The 22,604-nt window shown below is 47.8% G+C and overlaps 1 protein-coding gene across 1 annotated transcript in view; it reads right to left on the bottom strand.

Moving 5' to 3' along the window:
• LOC144821549 (uncharacterized) overlaps window positions 1–22,604 on the bottom strand; it is a 130,103-nt gene that overhangs the window by 18,061 nt on the left and 89,438 nt on the right. Inside the window, exon 4 of the mRNA XM_078678724.1 lies at window positions 11,852–11,939. Coding sequence (XP_078534850.1) covers window positions 11,852–11,939 — 88 coding nt within the window. The remainder of the gene's footprint in view (window positions 1–11,851; window positions 11,940–22,604) is intronic.

Below are 22,604 nucleotides of genomic sequence, written 5' to 3' on the forward strand. Positions count from 1 at the left end.
AATACCCGAACCTCTCTGCACCATGTACTTTTGCAAGTGCAAGTCCTTGTTAGCAGTTCTACAACAAGTGCATTGGGCGCTGAGTAGCCCCAACCTCCGGCAACTTCTCCTGCAAAGATCTTCAACCACCGAGGCCTGTTTTGTAGAGCTGATCGAGGTCCTCTCGTGAATCTAGCCTGTGAGTCCAGTTGAGGGTCAATTTTGCTTTCCGTGGGGTCCCCTGCTTGCTTGGGGACTACTCTGACTCCCATGTGTGTGGTGAGTCTCCTGGACCTTGCTGGTCCGAACCATACACATCCTTGACCTTCTGCGTGGGTTGTCGCTGCCAAGTATTGTTAGTGCTCCCACTGTACACAGACCCCTTAGCACTCGCCTCCGTTGTGGGACAGCTCACATCTGGCTCCTGGTCCCCCTCGACGTCGCCTGGTCCCCATGGCTGCCGAGTCAAAGCTCCCGTCAACTATCCTGAAACACCCGACATTGGTGGGCATTCGTTTACCTAGCCCTTTGCCACTCCCAAGTGACCCAGACTCTGTCCCCTCTGCTTTCAGGTACTCCTCAATGAGAAGCCACATTTGGATTCCAAAGGACACTTTTCACCCTTCCAGCAGGGGCTCTTCTTCGAAGTCCTCCATTGGGTTTGACGGCGGTTTCCGATACCACTTCATCCCTATGCACCCGGCTTCCCTGGGATAGGTAACTTGGATACCTCAATATCCACGAGTGGAGTGGCTATCCAACCTTCTGTCTTCCATGGGGTTTCTTTGAAGTCCACTTGGAAGGGTCCTTAACCTCAAATTCCAACACGACTTTCACATAGACTTGTATGGGGCACGCAGTCTTGTTCCCACACTGCACACACACTCCGTGGGGTCCCTATATACTCACCCTTGGTGGTTCCTTGGGGTCCCAGCAATTCTATGTCCTCTCGACTCGGTCTTGACTCGAGTCGTGGTTCTTATACCTCTTTTAGTATATGCTTTGGTCCCCCCCAGGGGCCCACTCTGTATTAGTGGTCCTGACTGTCATTTCTTTGGCCAAGTACTGTGTGCTTTGTGTTTATCTCCATGTAGGAGATAATGTAACCTACTAGATATTGTTATATAATGAAACATTTTTATAACTACTGTGTGGTTCTCTTTTAATGTAATCTATACAATAAGATTGGATTCTGGTAAAACAAGCTGCTTTACACTCCTTCAAGACTAAGCCTGACGGGAGCTCTCCACAGCTACCACTTGGATAGCTTTCTAAAGGTTGTCCTGACGCCTCTAAAATCATCATGAGAGTTTTCTGGACTGGTGAAGGGTGCCCAACCCAATTTAATGAGAGGAGAGCATATGCCAGGCCAGCCTCTCACAGGTAGGGTCTGCATAACAGAGTATCTTGGGAAGAAGTGTAATTTTTACAGCCGCTAGTCTCCCAAGCCAGGACAAAGTATGATCCTTCCATTTTTACCGCTCTGCATGTGCCCGCTTGCAGGCGGCCATGGTTGCTCTCTGCCGTTTGCTCAACCGTGGGGTGTATATGAAGGCCCAAGTAGGTCACCCCCTGTGAAGCCCATGCGTACGGGTAAAGATTCTGCATAGTGTCTACTTATGGAGCCGATATCCTGAGGTTCAGGAGTAGCGATTTCTGTGCGTTGATCTTAAAGCCTGACACTGCTCCACTTCAAAGACAAGCTTTGATAAAGAGCAAAAGGGGTCTGCCAATATCACAAAGACATCATCCGCATATAAACAGCAATTTATTGTCCCTACCTCCCATCTTCACTCCCACTATCTCTGCATTTCCCCCCCGAAACGTTCCGCAAATGGCTCCATGTATAATGCAAATCAGAGCGGGGATAGGGCAGCCCTTATGGGTTCCCCGTTCAATAGAGAAAGGCTGTGATATTGTTCCATTAACACGCACCAATGCCTGAGGATTTGCATACCCAGCTAGGATCCATCCTATAAATCGGGGTCCCAGGCTTATAGACCATAGAATTGCTTTTAGGTATGGCCAATGAACTCTATTGAACGCCTTTTCGGCATCAATAGAGAATAGTGGTGCTGGTGTCTTAGTTTGTTGGACTTTGTCTAGAAGATGACAAATTCTCTGTGTCGGCTTGGTCCGGGTCAATGAGGACCTGAATCATTGGGGCTAGTTGCGCAGCTAAGAGTGTAGTGAAAACCTTTGCATCTACATTAAGTAGTGAGATAGGTCTATATGATGCACATTGAGTAGGTTCTTTGCCCTGTTTGGGTAGAACTGTAATGGTGACTAATCTCATTGTATCATGCCTGATTCGCTAAAGGAATTATATAGCAGGGTAAGGATGGGCTAAAACTGGGGCAAACAGTTTGTAAAATTCTGGACGGTAGCCATCGTGCCCGGCGTCTTCCCACCCGGTAGGTGGAAATTTGCAGTAATTAACTCGTTGATATGTATGTCTTTATCGAGGGCAAGGGCATTTTGGTGGTCCAGCCTATCTGTTGGTGTGCAGCTCAAGTGGGTTTCTATTTCTGCAGAAGAGTATTCTTCCGCTGTATACAATTCCCTGTAAAAGTGTTGGAATTCTTGTTCTATCAGCTCATCCTGTTCCAGCTTATCCCCCTGGCATTCACAATTGTGGTCACCCTCTGGATATTTGAATGTGCTCGGAGCCTCTGGGCCATAAGGCGTCTGGCCTTGTTCCCTCCCATATAGTATTTCTGCTTTATCTCGAATAGGGCATATTCAGCTCTATTCATATCTAAGGCCTTGAGCTCCTTTCGCGCTATACAAGCCTGCGGCGAACTTGGTTAATCCCTGTTCTTTTATATAGACCCTCCAGTTCTTTGATCCTTCCCTCTGATGTAGTCCGCTTTGCCCGTCTCTCCTTATAGAAACGGGCCATAATGCTAATAATGTGATCCCGTATGACAGCTTTTAAGGTGTCCCATAAGAGCACAATTGGGTTGTCGGTGTGTCATTTATTCCCAAGAAAGCTTTCAATTCTTCCGTAATCGCAGAGATCACGGACTTGTATGTAAGAATTTTAAGATTCAGACGCCAAGTGCGGTGTTTGTGAGTTGATGTGGGTAGGCTCAATGTGATGTAGACAGGGGAATGATCCAACAGTGCCACCACTCCAATTTCTATTTCTTGGATATAGGATTCTAAGGACGAGTGGTGAAGAAAAGGTCGATTATTGTAGGTGTTTGGAGTGCTGCCGCTTATGAGTACGTGCATATCTGTAGTTTCCATCACCCGTCCTATTGCATCCAGGATAAAGGGTTCCTGATATTTGTTGGGGGATGTACACGTTAGCAACGGTTATGTAATATTCCTCCACCCCTCCTATTGCCCTTGGAATCGAATTGCTATGGACTGCTGATATAAGATCAGCCTCGGCGAAATTATCTGTAAACGTCGGCAGGCTCCAGATGGCGACCGATTGATCCCCAAACCTCCGGGACTCTGAGATGAAATGGCCGATGCCCAGAGGAGCCGCCTGGTTCGGCTATTGAGGAGACTGGCCCTGGTCCTCTGGCGTCCGTCTCTTCCCTCCTGGACATCGGGACAAGTCAGGCTCCGTCCCGTTACCTCAGTTTTTCTCCCCCTGCTGCCTCCCTCACAAATAATTTACGTGGATTCCTGATCTTCCTACCAGCCTGGATGCAGCGTTTTTTACCATCGCAATGGCCTCTAAAAGCGAAAATTTGAACGGGGACGAGATTCATCTCTACGGTACAGTCCCTCTTTCCACCGGGCCGCAACTTCCTGCCTTTCCGATGTTGAGTGTTGCGGCTCTGCTTGCCCCGTTGTACCTGCTTTCCTGCCTGCAGTCTTCCATCCCGGAAAACTCTTTCTCCTATCTCACGCTGCTGCCTCGCTATCCACCATACTGGCAGTACTTGCAGAGGTTTCTCTACTTTGATCTTGTCTGCTATGGCCTGGGAGCCCTTTACTGGTATGGGGGAGAGAGAGCAATGCTGGGTGGACTGCCACCGCCGATGCCCCAGGGATCCGGAGCCACTGCATTCTTCTGTTCCCGGCCACCTGCCTTTGACATTGGATCTACACACCCATCTTTGACTTCACCCCCCTTTTCTGCATTGAATTTTTACTCCCCGGTAGGTATCGGGGACTTTTTGTCCCTCTGACTTTTGACTCGCCAGCCATTTTGTTGTGGACTATCCATGATCCCTCGGCACTCCTCTGCTCCCACTTCGACGATCCTCAGAGTTTATCCCCCTCCCCCTGGTCTACCTTTACTCAGTCTCCCTCCTGGCTCCCTCCTATCCCCTCTCCCGCTTCCATATTATTAATGTTGTCCCTTTCTTCCTCTCTCCCCTCCTTCTTAATTCTCGTCCACCATACCTATTAATTCCACGCTAATCTTGCTCCCAATTACTATACCCTGAACTCACCCTTTTCGTCGCTATATTTTTCTTTTCCCTTGAGGTAACGTCTTTCTCTTTCTGCCTGCTCTGCCTAAACCCCCTCCCTCCTCTGGTTCTCCCCCCCCTTCTATCCTTCTAGTCTTTCCCTGATTCAGCCTTCCCCCTCTCTGCTGCCCATGATCTTTGCGTTCACCTTCTAATTTGCTTGTTTCATGTATTAATGACGATTGTTGTAACTTGCTGTTTCTCACAATGTAAAGCGCTCTGATACCTTCGGGTCCAGCTAGCGCTATATAAAACTCAGTAAATAAATAAATAAATACATATGTAGTGTGCCCAGTTTGTAATACGAAGTGAGAGAAGGCGACCCGGGATTTCAGCTTGCATACTAATAACTTTATCCTCAAAATGTGTTGCTATATTAAGCCTGCGGCGAACTTGGTTCATCCCTGTTTTTTTATATAGACCCTTCAGTTCTTTGATCCTTCCCTCTGAAACGGGCCACAATGCTAATAATGTGATCTCGTATGACAGCTTTTAAGGTGTCCCATAAGAGCACAATTGGGTTGTCGGTGTGTCATTCAATCCCAAGAAAGCTTTTAATTCTCCGTAATCACAGAGATTACGGAATTGTATGTACGAATTTTAAGATTCAGACGCCAAGCGCGGTGTTTGTGAGTTGATGTGGGTAGGCTCAATCTGATGTAGACGGGGGAATGATCCAACGGTGCCACCACTCCAATTTCTATTTCTTGGATATAGGATTCTAAGGATGAGTGGTGAAGAAAAGGTCAATTATTGTAGGTTTTTGGTGTGCTGCCGAGTAGTGGGAATAGGATCTCTGTAAGATGGTGTTTACTCCAGGTGCCATCAAGGTTATTTAGAGTTAGTTGGCATAAACCTTGTGGTGATAGCGCGCCTATGTTACCCACCCTTTGTACTGAACGATACAATGCTGCATCCATTACCAAATTAAAATGCCCGCTTATGAGTATGTGCATATCTGTAGTTTCCATCACCCGTACTTTTGCATCCAGGATAAAGGGTTCCCGACATTCGGTGGGGGGTGTACACGTTAGCAACGGTTATGTAGTGTGCCCCATTTTTAATACGAAGTGAGAGAAGGCGCCTCGGGATTTCAGCTTGTGTACTAATAACTTTATCCTCAAAATGTGTCGCTAAAAGGATCGCCATACCTGCTTTTTTTCTCCTCCCCTGCAGAAAAATATTGGCGGTCAAACCAGTGAGACCACAGTCGTCGCCAGTCAGCTGAAAGCAGATGTGTTTGTTTGAATAGGTAAATATCACATTTAGATTCTCTTAGCATAGATCGAAGTGCTTCCTTTTTGCTGACTCATTCAAACTCCTCACATTATAACTAACTATTCTAACCATTTCTCAACTATATGTGTTGTGCTTAAGGTAAGCCTATGTCTAGCCATCTTCAGCCCTCCCACTGGAGTTTAAGCAGAAAGTAGTTCCCATAAAGAACGACAAGAGATATTGAAAACTAACAAAAAAAAGAAGGTACACAAAATAAACAATACTCATCAGAAATTGGGTATTGATGCCCCCCTGCAAACCGTCCAACACATGAGAAGCAGGGTACATGGTGTCGGCGGTGCATCACAGGGTTCAGCAAGTCCTCGGTCCCCGCACCACGCCTCCCAAACAACAATCCAACATATCAAAATTGGGGAATGTCCACAGGACTACTCTTATCTTCGAGGAGGTCAGTAGCTATATCTCGATGTTGTCGTCGTTGCCGTTCCCAATCCTCCTTAGTCACTAATCGGCTCCTCCGGCGCCTCCTGGTTCTGCAACGGTTTCAACAATGCTTCCCTTTCTGACCGACTTTCTAAGTCCGATGGTTTGTCCACTTTATTCCCCCTTGATCGGAGGGATAGTTTATTCCGGCGCCTAGTTGGGTAGGATTTATCAATGTCTCCCTCCGGTATGTCGCCGGGTAGAGATGCGTTAGTTTCTAGTTGGTCTTTCTCTTCTTCCAGGTTGCGGACATAGCGGGTCTGATTGGCCCACACGAAGGTGAGGCAGAACGGGTGTCCCCACTTCTATCGAATTCCCTTCCGTTGCAAGGAGTTCCGTGAGGGATTTTAGATGGCGCCTTCTCTGCAGCGTGATAGGGGATAGATCCTGGTATAGCCATATCTTAATGCCCTGAAAGTCAATGCTGGTGCGATCTCTGGCTGCCTTCATAATTGTTTCTTTTTGGGTGTAATGTAAGCATGTGAGAATATCTTGTGGCATCCCAGGCATTTTTGCGGGGCGACCGGCTCTGTTACTGAGGTCCAGGATGACATCTTGTGGTGCCAGTGTGGGGGTCACATGGTGGAAGAGTCTACGGACATACTGCTCCAGCCCAGTTGCCGTTGCTTGTAGTGGGACTCCTTTTATACGTATATTGCCTCTCCTGGATCTGTTTTCAAGGTCCTCCAGTCGATACTGGAGTTTGGTGTTCTTTTATTGAAGGCCCAGGAGTACTCTGCGGTGGGCATCCAGCTCTTCTCTTGCGTACCCCATTCACTTCAGTGCGCCCACCCTCTGACCTATGTCCCCCACCTCTCTCCGGATCTATTTAACTTCGGTTGCCTTGTCTTGCTTTAGCGCGGCAATATCGGACCTCAGCGTTCCAAAAAAGGTTTCCATGAAGGTTCTTGTCACTGGGGTTCCTCCTCCTCCCGTTATCCTACTGTTTGATTTCTCAGGGCTCGTATTGCGTCCCATTTGTTTTTTAGGGGTAGGCTTGATGAGCAAATCTTCAATGCTGCCATCTTTCTTGGTGGGGGTTTAGAGGTTGCCATTACTTCTCTCAGGAATTGAACAGCCCATATTACTCGCCTCTTTTTCCTTTCTCTGGACTGCCTCTGTAGACTTTGTTTTTTTCCTCCAGTCCACTCGAAGCACGTCACCTAGCTCCTTGGAGTTATCCCCCTAGGTCCGCCATAGCTCAAGACTGCCAACTTCACCCCCTTAGATGTGTCTTTATGTCTGTCGCGGGGGGCTGCCTTTTCCTCTGTTATGGATTAAACCCAGATCTGTGACTGGGGGTGAATGTTTTGCCATTGTGCAACATTCCGTCCATCAATTGTTGTTTTTGCATTTGTCACCCCGAGTGGGACGGGGATGCTCAGACGTGAGTCCCGTGATCTCATGCCACTGGAATCAAGCTATCCTGGCTGATGAAGGCTGAAAGACAGAAACCGTTCCTAGGATGCCTGATTCCGGTCCAGGGAAGACATGGCTTGGCAGTTCAGGCTAGACTGTTCCCATTAGGTACAGGGTCAAGACTGATTTGCATATTGCCATGTCTGAACTGGGGTGGTGTGGTGAGCACAATAACGGTGGATTAAACCCAGATCGGTGACTGGGGGTTAACGTTTTGCCATTGTGCAACATTCCATCCATCAATTGTTGTTTTTGCATTTTCCTCTGCTCCGGCAGCCACAGGTGCTGGCCGCTCTTCCTAATGCTCTCGTCACTGGTCTGGTAGGCCTCCTGCCTGGTGCAGGCCTGTCTCACTTCGTGCAGCTGCCTAGGGTTCTTGATCTCTCTCATACTGTGCCCCCACCTGTAAGCTCCACTCTCCCCGGTGCGCGGCATGGGCGTCCCCAGGAACAGGTGTGTAACGTGGGGGGTGGTCTTCACCTCCTCTGCAGATGCCGCAGGCAAGGGACCTCGCCCACTTCTCCCAGATGGGCCCTGTGTAAACTCTCTCTCGGGCCTCTCCACTGCGTGCACAGACCTTCTGCATCCCCAGTCGCAGCACCTTCCGCGCGGCAACCGTCAATGATGTCCCGGGCTCCACCGCACATCCGCTCAGTCTGCAACCAGCAGGCACAACCACTGAGTGCCGTGACAACTTTGGCGTGTCTGGTGCTCCTTGTTGGCGTCCGAGGGCCGGGAGCAGCTCCCGTTATGTTTTACTGATAGCGTGTCTCCTGTAGGCCTTCACTCGGGCCTCATCACTGCTCGCAACCAGTCTGCAAGGGGAGTGCACTGGCCTCTCTCGCCCTCCCCCCGACCACTACCTCCGCCGTCCCCATCTCTCACTCTGGGACGCCGCTGAGCCCTCCCGGCCGCCTCAGACTGCCGACCTCCGGGAGACTCCAACCAGTGCCATTTTGCACTGCAGCCGCCGATGGCATCCGGGGTTCCTCTGTGCCTCCACTCCGTCCGCAGCCAACAAACTGGACCGCCGGTTGCTCCGGCAGGGGCCCAGCACACTGTAGGTTCTTAGTTGCATTTGGGGACCCGAGGATAGCTCCAAGCTGTTTTATAACTGTGGCAGGCGGCGTAGCTCACAAAGGTCGCTACTGTTCAGCAGCCATCTTGGCCACGCCCCTCTGATTATTATTTTAACAGAATAAGAAGAGAAGAAGGACATATTGTTTTAAAGAAATGTTTTGCTGATTTTAGATTTTATAATAACATTTGTAAAATAAATTGTGTCTCAAATAGAAGATGGGGTACAGCGGATGGGGTAGAATTGTAGGGTTAATAATAATATTATTAGTTGGGCTGTTGGTGAGGTTATCTTCATGTTGAGTATGGAGACTTCCTGGTTAGGGCTCTTTGCTCATCTTCAAGCTCATTTCCTTAGCTGAGAAAGGCCGCCTGGCCTTGGGCTTCTTACCTAAAGTCTCCCTCCTTCCCCGAAGGAGCATTCTATGGCAGTGTTTCCAAAGGCTAAAGACTACCGGCTATTGAAGCAGTATGGGTTACAATAACAGGGACCAAAGGGCAAGAGGCAAATAAGTCCTCACTCTGCCTCTTAGCACTGCTCTGTGCACAAGGAAGTGGTCACTTACCTTCTGGCTGTTCGAGCAGTAGCGGCACCCCCCCCCCCCAGCGCCTTGAGACCCTACGGGTATGTAGCGCGCTTTATAAGTGTCACTGATTGATTGATTGATAGTCTTGAAAGTCTCAAACTCCTCATGGAGAAAGGATCTGGTGAGGTAACAGCTAAGTCTCTGCATTCCAGCCAGTGTATCTTGTTCTATTCTTTAGGCTGCACCAGTGCACTCTAATTAGCATGTTCTCTACCCTTCCAGGAGAGACCGCCTTAGTTTCACCACAGATTTCCAGCTTTCTTTAGCTGGGCGAGCAATACTCATATACAGTTATAGTGGCTGTTGGCCTCGAGCCCAATGGTCACTCACATTTAATATTGGCCTCAAACCTCTGCCAAGATCCAATCATATAAAAAGGCAATTCAATTCAATTCAAAAGCTTTATTCGGTTTGTGATAACCATAAAAGCAAAACATTAAAAATACATAATTACAGCCTCCGTATCGTTCTTAGCATCAATAATACTTAGCATTTGCTTCAGGAATGTCACAGTTCAATGTTATCCAGACGAGGAAACTCTCGGACTGGGGCTTGGCAACAAAACTACCAGGGTCCATATGGTGCTGCTCTCCGATACTGGTCCTAGGATGCTCGTTTCCAGTCCAGGGAGGACCTGGCCTTGCAGTTCGGGATGGACTTTTCCCATTGGGCGCCGGGTCAAGACTGATTTGCATATGGCTGGGTCCAAACTAGAATGGCATGGTGAGCAAAATAACGAAGGATTTAGGCCCAGATCTCTGTACGGAGGTGAATGTATGACATTGTTCTGCATTCTGTCTATCACTTGGTTTTTTTGCTCTCCGTTAGAAGACGCAGGATACTTGTGATCGGAGGTCACCCCACCTTTCTAGATGTGGTGCACTCTTGACCATGCACTCAACTGCAGACTTTGTTGAAGAGTTATTTCCAGGCCACAGGATGCCCCACTGGAAGAGGCTTGGCCAAGGGCACCTGAGAAAAAAGTTATTCAGACCCCCATTAAAAGGTCTGCAATTTCGATCCAAACACACTATTGTATCCAACGGGGCTCAGGGAGTGCAAGACAATGCTGTGCTTATGATGCGGTCAGGGCAAGCACCGCTAGACTCTTGGCTACAGCCTTCACTGCACAAGCTTTTCTCTTCTTATAGTGACCTCTGGGGTGCTATATGACTTGCGTGGTCAGCAGGAAAGGGCAGGGACTAGTGTGCTCAGCCCTGCATTACAGGAATAATGTCATATTTGGAGTTCTTCATATGGAGTCGATGCCATGTATCTGAAGAAAGGGCCTCGACCAATCCTTGCGAATGGTCATTCCAAAGAGGGTCTGCTCAGAGATTACTTCCCCAGGCCCCAATTCAAGATGGTGTGGAGTCTTTCTGAAGTAACGCGAGTTACTGTTTGATATAAATAGGCAGAATTAATGAGTAGATGTGGTGCAACACATACGTTCCTTTATCGTTCATCTTGTTGATCACCAAACTGTTATACTCTTTTAAGAAGGAATCTTGATAGACCTTTGCAAAGTCCTGTCCTTTATACAGATCCATTTACCTTTTTTATGGAGGTTGAAATGTAGGCCAAGCTCTCTAAAGAATCTTTATATCTTGCCAAGTTATCTTCTTGTTGGAAGTTTTGATCATTTTACGATTTATCTTCATCTGGTCCATCATTTACTCTGAGGCACATTTGAGGCTTCGTCTGTCTAGCAGGATTAATAGGGGCCGGAGAACGACACCTCCATGACTTTCAGCCTCAATTATTGGCCTCTGTTACTATGAATGTCTTGAGATGGCATTACCGTAATGCCTTTAAATACTTTGCCACTGACACCAAGTGCTATAAAGTTTTCGGTAGTGCATACTTTTCTTTCCTTCACTTTTTGACACAGAGTATTGAAGTTGGTAGTCGAGGACCACTGGTGCCAAAAGGCAGATTTTATTTCTGGTCAACGTTTAACACCATTCTTGGTGGTTGAACTGGCTAGGGTATGTTTGTCACTTTCACAAGGATCACAGTACTTTGGTATTGGGTGTCATGGTACACTCTTTTTTAATTTTCAAAATTTCATAGGAATAGACAATTTGGGATTACTTGTTGTCTGGGATTTGGAAGCATAGGGTTTTTTGGCAACGATAATGTATCTTCTTACACATTTCGGCCGCTCTTCTTGCACCTCATCAGAACTCAACATTATCCTGTGTCAGTTTGGAGGTTTCATTCCATGTTAACGCCGGAGCCATCCTATGGCAGTTCTGATACTGAATCATTAAGTGGATTCATCTCACGCGCCGTAGCATGAAGTACCAGTGATTAAGCACCTAATGGTTTCAGCTTGAAAACAGTACAAACCTGCCAAAGTGTTGTATCCGGAGATGCCGGTTACAGACGTACGGGCATTCGAAGACAAAATCCAATCTGACCTAAAAGGTTTTGTCCACCTTAGAGGTGGAATGTGCAGTACTCTATTTACAGACAGAACACAAGGGATGCTTTCAAGTTAAGAGTCATTATCCTGGACCAGAAATTACATTCATCCCAGTGGACTGGCACATGAAAGCAGGGTCTGAAGCATGCCATCCCAGACACCATGGTATCATGTGGTAACAGTTAGTCAAATGTTTCACTTACCGAACTATAAGCAGAAGAGATGGCACCAACAGAGATGCAAAGACTGCAGCAAAGATACCCCACCTCGCGCGAGACCGTGGCAGCCCGCCTAGAATAGGAAGAAACATGAATGATGTCTGAGCATGCCGTCTTCATCTCAAGCATTGCATAGACTACACTTGTTACTGCTGGGATCCATCATAAGAGACTAGAGACACGACAGGCAACAATACAAAGTCTGTACACAGCCAAAGTTAGTCATAAACAGGTCAGTCACAAAACCCCTACAACTAACCAAGGACGAGTGTCTAACCTCTTGCATCAGAACTATTGTAAAAGTCTAATTATCAACGTGACAGAGCTCATCATGTTACAGCCATGAACTTCCATTTAAGGCTCCTTTTTTCAACGACTGAAGATGCAGGTGACTCACTTTGAAGATGCTGCAGGTTCAAGGTGACAACTCCAAGATACCACAGGCCACAGTTCACACAAAAAACCTCACAAAATGAATCTATTATCTTTAGAGAAATTAACCTTGAGCGATTATAGATGTGAACACAATTATATACTCCTATTGTTCAACATATATGTTCATATAACACATCATGTACTGATATGTTACATAAAATACTGCCATCTGCTTCTTTAGATAGGGTTCGGTAAAGTAAAAAGTTTTGATCACGTTTCTTTCGCAGACTTTCACTGAGCAAAGGTCTAGACACTGCTGGAATTTTATTACATACTAGCAGCCCGTCCCGACGTTGTCTGGGGATGAATGCGTGTGTGATTCACGCTGGTAGTTTGAGTGCTTTGAGGTCCCGCCTGAGCCCCGGACTAAATTTCAATCGTAAAGTGGCTTTTATCGTGTGGTACGCTGCCTAGCTTGAGTCTCCGCCGGAGCCGTTGTAGCGTGAATGGCGCGCTGAGTGAATGGCGCGCTTGTGCGCCCCTTTATGTTTTTTTTATGAGCAGCCCCCTCTGACAAAGCTGACGGCCAGAAAGGAGTAAAGGTTTGTTTTTGTTTCCAAGTTGCGACGCAGTATGGCAAGGTCCGTGAATGCGGCGCACATTGGTGTTTGGAGACGGCCATGTCAGAAGTCAGCAGAACGCGAAGGTGGAGCGTGAATGTGTGCGCACATTGCTTGTGAAAGCCGCGCTACTGAACTCCGTGGCCATTTTTATGGGCGGGGGGGGCACGCCCCTCTGGCAACGCTGCACGCCCACAAAGGACTAATGTGAAGTGTACTTTGACACGCCCACGCCAACTTTTTATTTGTGCCACGCCCCTCTGACAACACTGCACGCCCACAAGGGACTACTTTACCCCTAAGGTTCTTTGACCTTTGTAATGTATATGGTGAGCAGCTCTATAGCCTATGTCCATCTGCTACAACTCCCCTTTACAATGCTGTATTGGGTGTTGTGATTGGTGCTGTACTTCTTGAGCTTACCCGCCTCAAAGGTTTCAGCTCTCTCTTTATAATAGTAGTATAGATATAGATATATATATAGCGTAACACTCCACCTGACCTCAATTTGAACAGGAGCTCTAATCGGTCAAAATTATAATTTTTAAAAAATATTCCTTATGGCGCCTTAAATTTTCTTTTTAATTTAACACAAGTTAGCCTGTTAGGCTCTCCAGAGTGTTGGGTTTTGTTGGTGCACTGCCTGCAGAAACAAGACTGGTATGAGATTTTAAATTAAATGTACTTTGTAATTAGGTTATGAAATTCCTATTGGTTTGCATTTTTCTACATTTTGTATTATGGTGGTTATGACGTGAAATGTATTTATTTTATATTAAAATATATTTTAGTAGTCTTACTGTATCAGGTTTTATTTTTAATAGAAACTCTTGTTTATAATACAGACTGATTATTAAAAGGTAATTTAAGTAATATTGATAAATAATTATATTTTTTTGTGCATTTTGATTCCTGTTGATTTTTAGTCTTTGTTGGATTGCTAAGTGGTCTATAATATTGTTTTTGCTATGCTCGCTTTTTCGGTAAGACAGTCCTTTATTAATATTTATACAGATTACTTTTCATTGAATCATTCTGCACATTTATTTGGTCGTTTTAGAAATCTTAGGTTGAATTTGGGTTCTTGGTAGCTTTGTGCTTTTATGAGGATTTCTAGGATTTGGTAGCTAGCTCAGTATCTGAGACTAAACCCCAAATGACTATGAACATTTTGCACTGTTACTGCTGTAACATATAATGATAATTGAGCAAAGTCTTTGAAATTTTAATGGTTTGTGAATTTTACAGAACTTTCAGGTTCAGGTAACAATTTCTCCTCTCCATTCCCTACAATCTGTGCAGGCCAACAGACTGTTACACCCACACCAGCCCAGGGGGCTTAAGTTCAACTAAAAATGTAGGACTGGACTTATTTTGTTGATGAACTACACTTGTAAAAGCTGTTCAACTGAAAGTAAAATGTACAAGGCACTCCGATTGCAAATCTATCCTCTTCATTATGCAGGGAGAATGGAGTTGTTGAACACAGGCCACGTACATTTACATGCATAATTAAAAACACGGAATGTTAGCGCTAGTACCACTGAAAGCGCACAGAAGTGGAACTTTACACAATTTGGCCTGTAGGCTTCCTCTCCAGTGATGGACAAAAAGGTCTGGACGGTCACAACTGTGGATTCACGAAACACAGCATACTGCCATCACCACTCTACATACTAAACCCATGTCACAGAAGGCAGCCCACTGTTGGTAAATGAGGGCAGGCTTGGCCTGTCCCTCCGGGGCCATGTCAAGGGACAAGTCTAGGCATTTTCATAGTGGTACAAAAGGGGGTGGTGATGGACGGAGCATCTGAACCAATCAAACACTCACACCCAGTCAACAGATCTGGGTTTAATCCATCACCGTTCTTTAGCCCACTCTGCCACCCCAGTTCAGACATGGCCATATGCATTTTCATAAGCACACCCTGGATTAGCACAAGCTCCCACGCCACAGAGCACTGTTTTTACTGAACAGCTCATAGAAAGTTTCATGGTAGATTTTTTTCCACATAGGTACATAAAATGATTTCCTTGCATATATGGTCTCCTTGAAATACTTTGTGTGATAGACATGAATTGTAATAGAAGGAAGTTACAACTATCACTAAGTATAATAACATTTACTGTAAATTAAACCGGGTTGGACTTGGTTGATTTCTAAGTACTTACCTGCGTGTCAGCACTCCTCAGGCTTCCCTTTTCCTTGTGTGCCTACACACAACTCATGTAAAGACTTGAAGTGTACATATTACACCTTTCTGCTCCTGGTACTGGATCAGGTAGATATTAATTCGCAGAGATGAGCCCAAAGGCAGAGGCATTCAAAAGGTTATCTCTCTGCAGAGAAGGTGGTTAAATAAGAAACTTTGGCATGGATATCAGCCAACTACCTTAGCGGGGTAGCTTGCTCTGGGTCCGTAGACAAGAAGGCATGCGGGCGCATAGTGGTTTGCTTTCTGTGCACCAGCAGTGACTCACCAAGACTGCATCCAACTGCAGAACTCTTCAGGGAGCAAGGACCGACAAGAGAACCCACCCAACGCCAGGGTGAGCAGGCTCCGCGAATCAAAACGAGGACCGATTGAGAAGAATGAGAGGCAGGAGCCCAGATCTCCTTTGCACAAATCAACCCCAGGAAACCAATAGTCAAGCTAAAACTACCAGCTAAGAAAACAGGTAAAAAGTCATTAAAATAAAGCAACCAAGCGTTTTGCATTACAATCGCAGAAATTGACACAAAAACGTGGGTCTCTCTCAAAAATAGTACAAGTAAAATAAAATATGTCTAATAAAATAAGGTCAGAGAGCAGTACTTTGTAGGATGTAGTAGGTCTTTGAGTAGTATACAGGTTTAATGAACTTTGAGCTTTTTGAACATTCTAGATCTGCTTTTTCATGAGAATTCTCCACCGAGCGTCTCATATTTGGTCCTTATTTTTGCAAAGTCTACTTTGGGAAACTACGACTACATTCTTAAATCGAAATAAACTAGGTTACTTTGTGATCCAACAACTATTCTTGCAGGTATCTAATCAACTATTGTCCCAAATCCACATTACATATTTCAGTCAAGGACTGTGGATTTGAAGGGGGGTTCTCCTAATCGGCCCAAGATGGTGGAGGCTCCACTCTGCGCTCCCATACATCTGTCCGGGGCTAACATCATGGGGGCTGGGGGGCAACCCTGGAACACACCCGCCTGCCTTACAATGCCCCACACCGTTGGGCAGGCTTTCGCCATGAATCTTGCCCTTTTCAGTCTGCTACTGTGCCCGTTTGCGCCAACCACTGCTTCGCACTGCTCTACAGGGCAGGCCTAGAACGTCATGTGGGCCCGCAATACATCGAAGGACGCTAGCACTGCTGTGTTGGGCCCCGGGGAACTCCCTGGGCCGTTTTACTGAAAGTGCCCGGGGGCACAACAGGGGTTTGCACCCGCTTTGTGCATCCCCGTGGCACTTTGGTATTACTAAAGGGGCCACAGACGCTTGTGCGTCCCCTTCTGGAATACCAATAGCGCTGGCGCACATAAATCTCTTCAAGGGGGCGGACCCTCCTTTGCATGGGTGCGTGTTCCATTCAAATGAGGGAATCCCTTTGCCATATTACCAACGCAGGCGCAGAGGCAAAGAAGCACTTGCACCTCCTAAGAGCAGCCCTCCGCAGGAGGTAAAGGGGGTCCTATGGACTCCACAGACATCCCCTTTCAGGCGGGTACAGTCACTGACTGCACCCGCCTGCAGGGGGGGATAGCTATTCCCAGGGCACGAGTCGGGGTACCACGGGGGTGGACGGCATCCCCCCACTTATTTTCGAGGGTTTTCCAGGGTGGACGCCGTCCACCCTGTTCAATCAAAACGCCGTCCACCATTTACAATCAAAACCACGTCCACCCTTACAAAATAGGAGCGCGCGGGTGGATGGCTGAAATCGGAAGTTTCTCATACTGCCGCAGGACACCACGCCGGTCACCACGCCCCTTCACCTACCAGGTACGCCGTTGCCAGGGTACCCAATAGACGCCGAGATCTTCAACCAATGGATAGACGCCGTCCCCCCTGCGCAAAAGCGCTACACCAACTATTAAACACATACCTATTTTAACAGGTTTTTTTCCTTTTTGTGACGTCACTTCCGGTCGTGCCGTCACTTCACGTATTTGAGCGTCCCCCCACTTCTAGGTTTTTGCCTTTCATGACGTCACTTCCGGTCGTGACGTCACTTCCTGTCTGTGAGCGTCCCCCCACTTCTTTATTTAGGACTTGTGCCCTGGCTATTCCCCATAAAAAGTGCAGGCGGGTTGCTGCCTACACAGTGAAACACAGAGTGGCTGTAAAGCAGCCGCTCCGTATTTCACGTGAATGCGCTGCCCCCAGGGCAGCAGAAGTTCACGGCTGCCCTGGGGGCAGAGCATTCCCCATAATGCTGTGCATGTTGCTTCATCGCAGAGAAGAAAAATGCGCCACATGTGTAATGCGGCTTCTGGTGAGCTTGGGCCACGACCCCAGCACTTGGGATGTCAGCCCTGCCTGCCTACACTGGGTCCTGGAGAAATCTGCAACTACCAAGCTGCTGCCGGTCTTCCTACTGCAGGGTATTAGAGCTACATCAGCCCCGGAGGTGTTTGGCGCAGCCTGCCTACTACTGGCGACCATCTTCGCTTCCAGATATGGGCTGGGCCGTACCGGGGCCCTGAGGGATTTTTGTGGTGACATTGCGACTCTCGGGCCTGGGCGACAGGAAAGATGCGCTGCACCCCCTTTACTAGGGGATGGTAGGCAACACTACTTAATAGGAAGCTTCCACCCCAACTGACTATTTTTACGGCTATCAGTAACGATAATCCACCAGGGCCTCACTGAGACTGCCATGTGAGGGGATGCATGCTCCCCACCCACCCCATAACAGGGCACCTTCCTTTGTACCCCCTCCCAAAAGTAGCTACTGCACACTGCTTTCTTTTCCTAGAGGCATACGACCCTCTCTGTCACCCTTGTGGCCATGACCTGGCTGCACATGCTGCCCAACAGATATCATTGGAGGGGCAAGCTGGCCAGGCATGGGACAAAGTTTTCCTCTGAAGTCAATCTGGATCGCTCTCACGACACCCCACCCCATTAACACTGGACCCTATGCTTTCTGGTGTATTTCGTCTCCGCCACCTTGGGCGGTAACTAATCCTCCACCACCCAGTCGCAGCCAAAAATGGACCGCTACGCAGCTTCCTAACTAAGACCTCCCACGGCTCCTCAAATCCACCGGACCATCCTAATTTGCCTTTGAGCCCTGACAGTACGGACTATGCTTCAAGCCTCCCACTCAGCTTTAGAGACCAAAATAGGCGAGATAAGAGTGGAGGTCTCCTTCCTTCTCCAGGACCTCCGGAGAGTGGCAGACAAGGTCACGGAGAGGACCGGGTGTTTGAACTGGAGGGCACAGTCCGGGAACTCAAGTAGAGGGTCCAATGCCTTTCGACTTCTGTGGTGCTGGAGGCTCGGGCCAAAGATCCAGAGGGCCGAGCCAGCTGCTGACATTTACGCTTTGTGGGTTTTCCAGAGGGAGCAGAGGGACAGTCTCCAGAGCAATTCCTGGAAACTTGGCTGACTTCCTAGCTAACCATTTCCTACCTATCCACCTATCAGCCCCCCCTTAAACCACATTGCACCCCACAATAGATGAGTTTCTGCACTAGCTGGATGGAGACGCCATCCTCCGGGAGGCTCACAAAGCGAACGACCTCTGCTAAAAGGTCAGCCACATGCTGAGCTTCCCAGACTACCCTTGCGTGGTACAACAGAGGCACCGGACCCAAGACGGTGTTAAACAACCAGGGGGATCAGCTACATGCTCCTCTTCCCTGTATGCGTCATTTATTTTATTAGGAGGCTCTCACTTAGGCTACCGAACAACTTCCCATGAAGTGCAACACCCTGCCCTCATGGGGAGAGTTAACCCGGGCTTGACCCCCCCAGGAAACGCACAGGGTAAGCAGGCCACAACTGCCTGGGCTCTCGAAGACGTCCCACCATGGATCCCAAAGGGGGTGGGGAGGGGTGGCCTGCAAAAGCTCCCCAACCTCTTTGTCCTCCCCCACCCTCCTCAGCCATCTGCTCCGTGAGTAACAGGAACCTTCCAAAACGATGGTTACTCTCTATGGTGACTATATCCATCTATTCTCTTAGGACTACCACCAGTACAACAATATCTTTTAACTAGCTCTGGCTTCCAGAAGATGGATCCTGACTCATAGGTTTTCTTTTTCTGATTAGTCATTCATCTAGTTACTAGTTGTTGTGTAATGGGGCAACAGATGTTTCTGGGGTGGTTGTATATGGTGGGAGGGTTCTATAGGGGGAGTTTAAAGGTTTTTCTTTTAATTGTGGTTTGTTTAAGTTCTCATCTGCATTGCATAAACCACTTTTCCTCGCCTGCCCCTTTAATATTCTTCCCCTACGATGAATCCCGAAACACCGCTCACCGCCCTCTCTTGAAATGCTAATAGCCTCAATCATAAACTCCAAGGTGAGTCTATCTTCCAATACCCTAAATACCACTCTCCCCTTGGTGGTGCTCCAGCAAGAAACCCACATGCTCAACAATCAATGATATGTTTTGCAGTAGGGGGCGGTGGGGGCTACACCAGAGTTTAACACGTCAAATATACAGCCAGTTCCCAGGGCACTGCTATGCTGCTCCATAAAAGACTCCCTCTGCTCGTCACAAGAACGTACTGAGGTCTTAGGCCGCTTTGTCCTGGTCACATGGAGGGGGTCCACTGAATGATCGCTTCTGTTTATGGCCCTTACCCCACATTACTGTCCCCTACATTGCAGGCCCTTGCATCCTTACTCCTACAATCCCTCCCTTGCCTCATCCTTTTGAGGGATGGCTTAAACTCATTGATGAACCCCTGATGGATTCTAATAATCCCACTGCACCTACGATTTGGCCGCCTGGAACTCCTTCCTGGCCCTCTCCAACACATGGCGCCTGCTTCATCACAAGGCTAAAAAATACACCTTCTACTCTCACAAATCCTATGACAGGCTTGAATATCTTTACATATCCTCCAAGTCTGAGCAATATTCATATCCTACCACGTGCATTGACAGATCATGTCCCCGTTACCCTGACTCTCGGATCCTCAACACACCAGCAACTAAGCCACTGGCACCTTGGCACATAGTTGCTGGCAGACTCCGACTTTGCAGACTTTCTCCAAACCCAAATCTCTGACTACTTAGAGACTAACCCACACTTCGTTACTTCCCCCACCATGGCATGGGAGGCAAAGAAGGCAACCCCTCGTGGCCAGATAATCTCCTACAAGACAGCTGACCGATCCCATAAAGAGGTAGTTTACCTGAAGCATGATCTGCACCTGGCAGATGAGGTCTATGTCGCTAAACCCACTGCCCAACTGAAACATACAGCGGATTTTAAGAGGCTTGGATTTCGCCAGAAATATCTGGACACTTCAGCCTCCACATACCTTATCTCATAGGGCAAGGTCTATGAAGTGGGGGATGAAGCTGGGAAGCTCATACATTGGTTGGCAAGCAAGGACCTAGATCTATGCCCGATTTCTTCCTTAGTTACGGGGATGGGTGGAGATGTGTCAGTCGATCGTGCAAGAATTTGCCCACTACTTTACCCACATGCATGCCACTCGGCGATGGAAGCGGAATGCCTTCACCCTGTTGTGGAAGACTGACTTCTCATCTGCCTAGCTGACACTGACAGACAGGAACCCAGCATGGAGGCTGAGATATCAGCAGCAATCGGGCCACTCCCCAACGAGAAATTGTCTGGCCCCCAATGGCTTTCCACTGGAAACATATAAAAATATGCTTCTCACTGACCACTCCCTTACTTGCAATGTACAAAGAAGCCCTGAGAGTGGGTTAACTCCCCTATAATCTCTATGGACCATCTCAAACCACGGAAATCTCAGCTCGTCCTATAGGACTACCTCTATCCTTAATATGGAATCTAAGAATCTTTCCATGGTGGCAAACCCGGTGGTGAAAATTATCACCTCTAACTCACCCAGACCAGAATGGCTTTATGGCAGGACGCAGTACTCGTCGCTGCCTCCGTCAGGTTCACAGCATTATTGCCTCATCTAAAGATGTGACGTACCGTCGAGCCCTCATCTCAAATGATTTAGAGAAGGTCTTCTACTAAGCTGTTAGTTCCTGTTCTGCTTGTTGGAACGGATTTACTTCGATCCCCTCTTTTGCCGTCTGGTTCGTACACTTTACTCCGGTTCCTGGGCTAAGGTCTGAGTAAATGGGGGTAGCCTCCAGGACTATCCCCGTGGAGTCTGGTACAAGACAGGGTTGTCCTCTCTCATCCCTACTCTTTCCATTCCCCATTGAGCCGCTGGCAGAGTGGATCCATCAGAATGCACAGCTCTGACTTACACTGGCTGGATGAAGGTGAACACCGGGTCTCGCTCTATGCAGATGACTTGCTTGTCTACCTGGGCCTCAATCCCTGGCCTCCTGCAGGTTACAGGTCCACACAGATTCCTCCGGCCTCAAGGTGTACTGGTTCAAATCCACCTACATTCCCCTACGGGACTCCCATGACGACATTAGAGCCATAATCCTGTTCCCCTGGTATACTGCCCATTTCCGATACTTGGGAATTCAGATCGCCTTCACCCAGCAGAAGGCTTGGAACCTTAATGCCACACCCCTCGTAGCTGGGGCCAGACGAGACAAGGCCCATTGGGCCACTCTTCACTTAATGTAGCTGGCAGGATAGTGTGGTCTAAGATGGTCTTTTTGTCAAAGTTCCTTTAAATCTTACCAAATTATTCTAATCCCATCCCCCGGTCGTTCTTCCGCAACCTACATTCTGAGGGGACACATTTTGTCTGGTCCGGGGACCGGCTAGGAATCTCATTCCTCAAGGGCATGCTGCGAGGCCTCCGGGTAGTTACGCGCTATATAAGTGCAATTTTTCATTTCATTTCATTTCACCTATACAATTGTGTGCTGGGGGTTCTCAGACGTTCCCTTATATTCGTGGGCCAACCACCTTCTCCCCATCACTGACTGATTCTTCGCTGCCCATAGCGATGTAAAGAAGACGAGTACCATAACGTTCCAATGCAGAGTTCCGTCTGCGCTGTCCCCATAGACCAGCCCCCAGCTACCAGTGTGATTCTGCTCGCTCCTCACCGTTCTTTGGGGCAGATTGGATGGCACAGGCTGCCAACAGCAATGACACCACTTTGGGTGGGGTCTTGGCTCCCCCAAACTGCTGCCTTGATGTCATCTGGGAGTGGGACTTCATAGGTGTCTTGACATTGGGGATGTTGTACTGACACGTCTATGCGTACATTCCAACACCTTATGGACACCTATACTATGCACAAGTCAATTCTTTCCTTTTTACAGCTACAACATGCTCTAAAAGCCTCCCTCAACTCTTAGGTGCCCTCAATCCAAGCCCCTGGAAACACACTTATCATAATCGTGGTTGGTAAAGAAGGGCATATATTATCAGTGTATTGGGGAGAGGAGTTTACCCAATGGCTAGGGCGGTCGACCTCGAATCTGGGGAACAGGGTTCAAGTCTCGGCAATGACACTACACATCCTGTGATTCTGGGCAAGTCACTTAATCTCCCCGTGCCTAACAAAAATTAATATGTCCCCAAGTAATGCAACTGGTGCTACGTAAAGCGCTCGGATACCCACTTCGCGTCAAGTTTGCGCTATATAAA

This window comes from Lissotriton helveticus, chromosome 2_2 (genome assembly GCF_964261635.1).
Source record: "Lissotriton helveticus chromosome 2_2, aLisHel1.1, whole genome shotgun sequence".
Classification (NCBI taxonomy): Eukaryota; Metazoa; Chordata; class Amphibia; order Caudata; family Salamandridae; genus Lissotriton; species Lissotriton helveticus.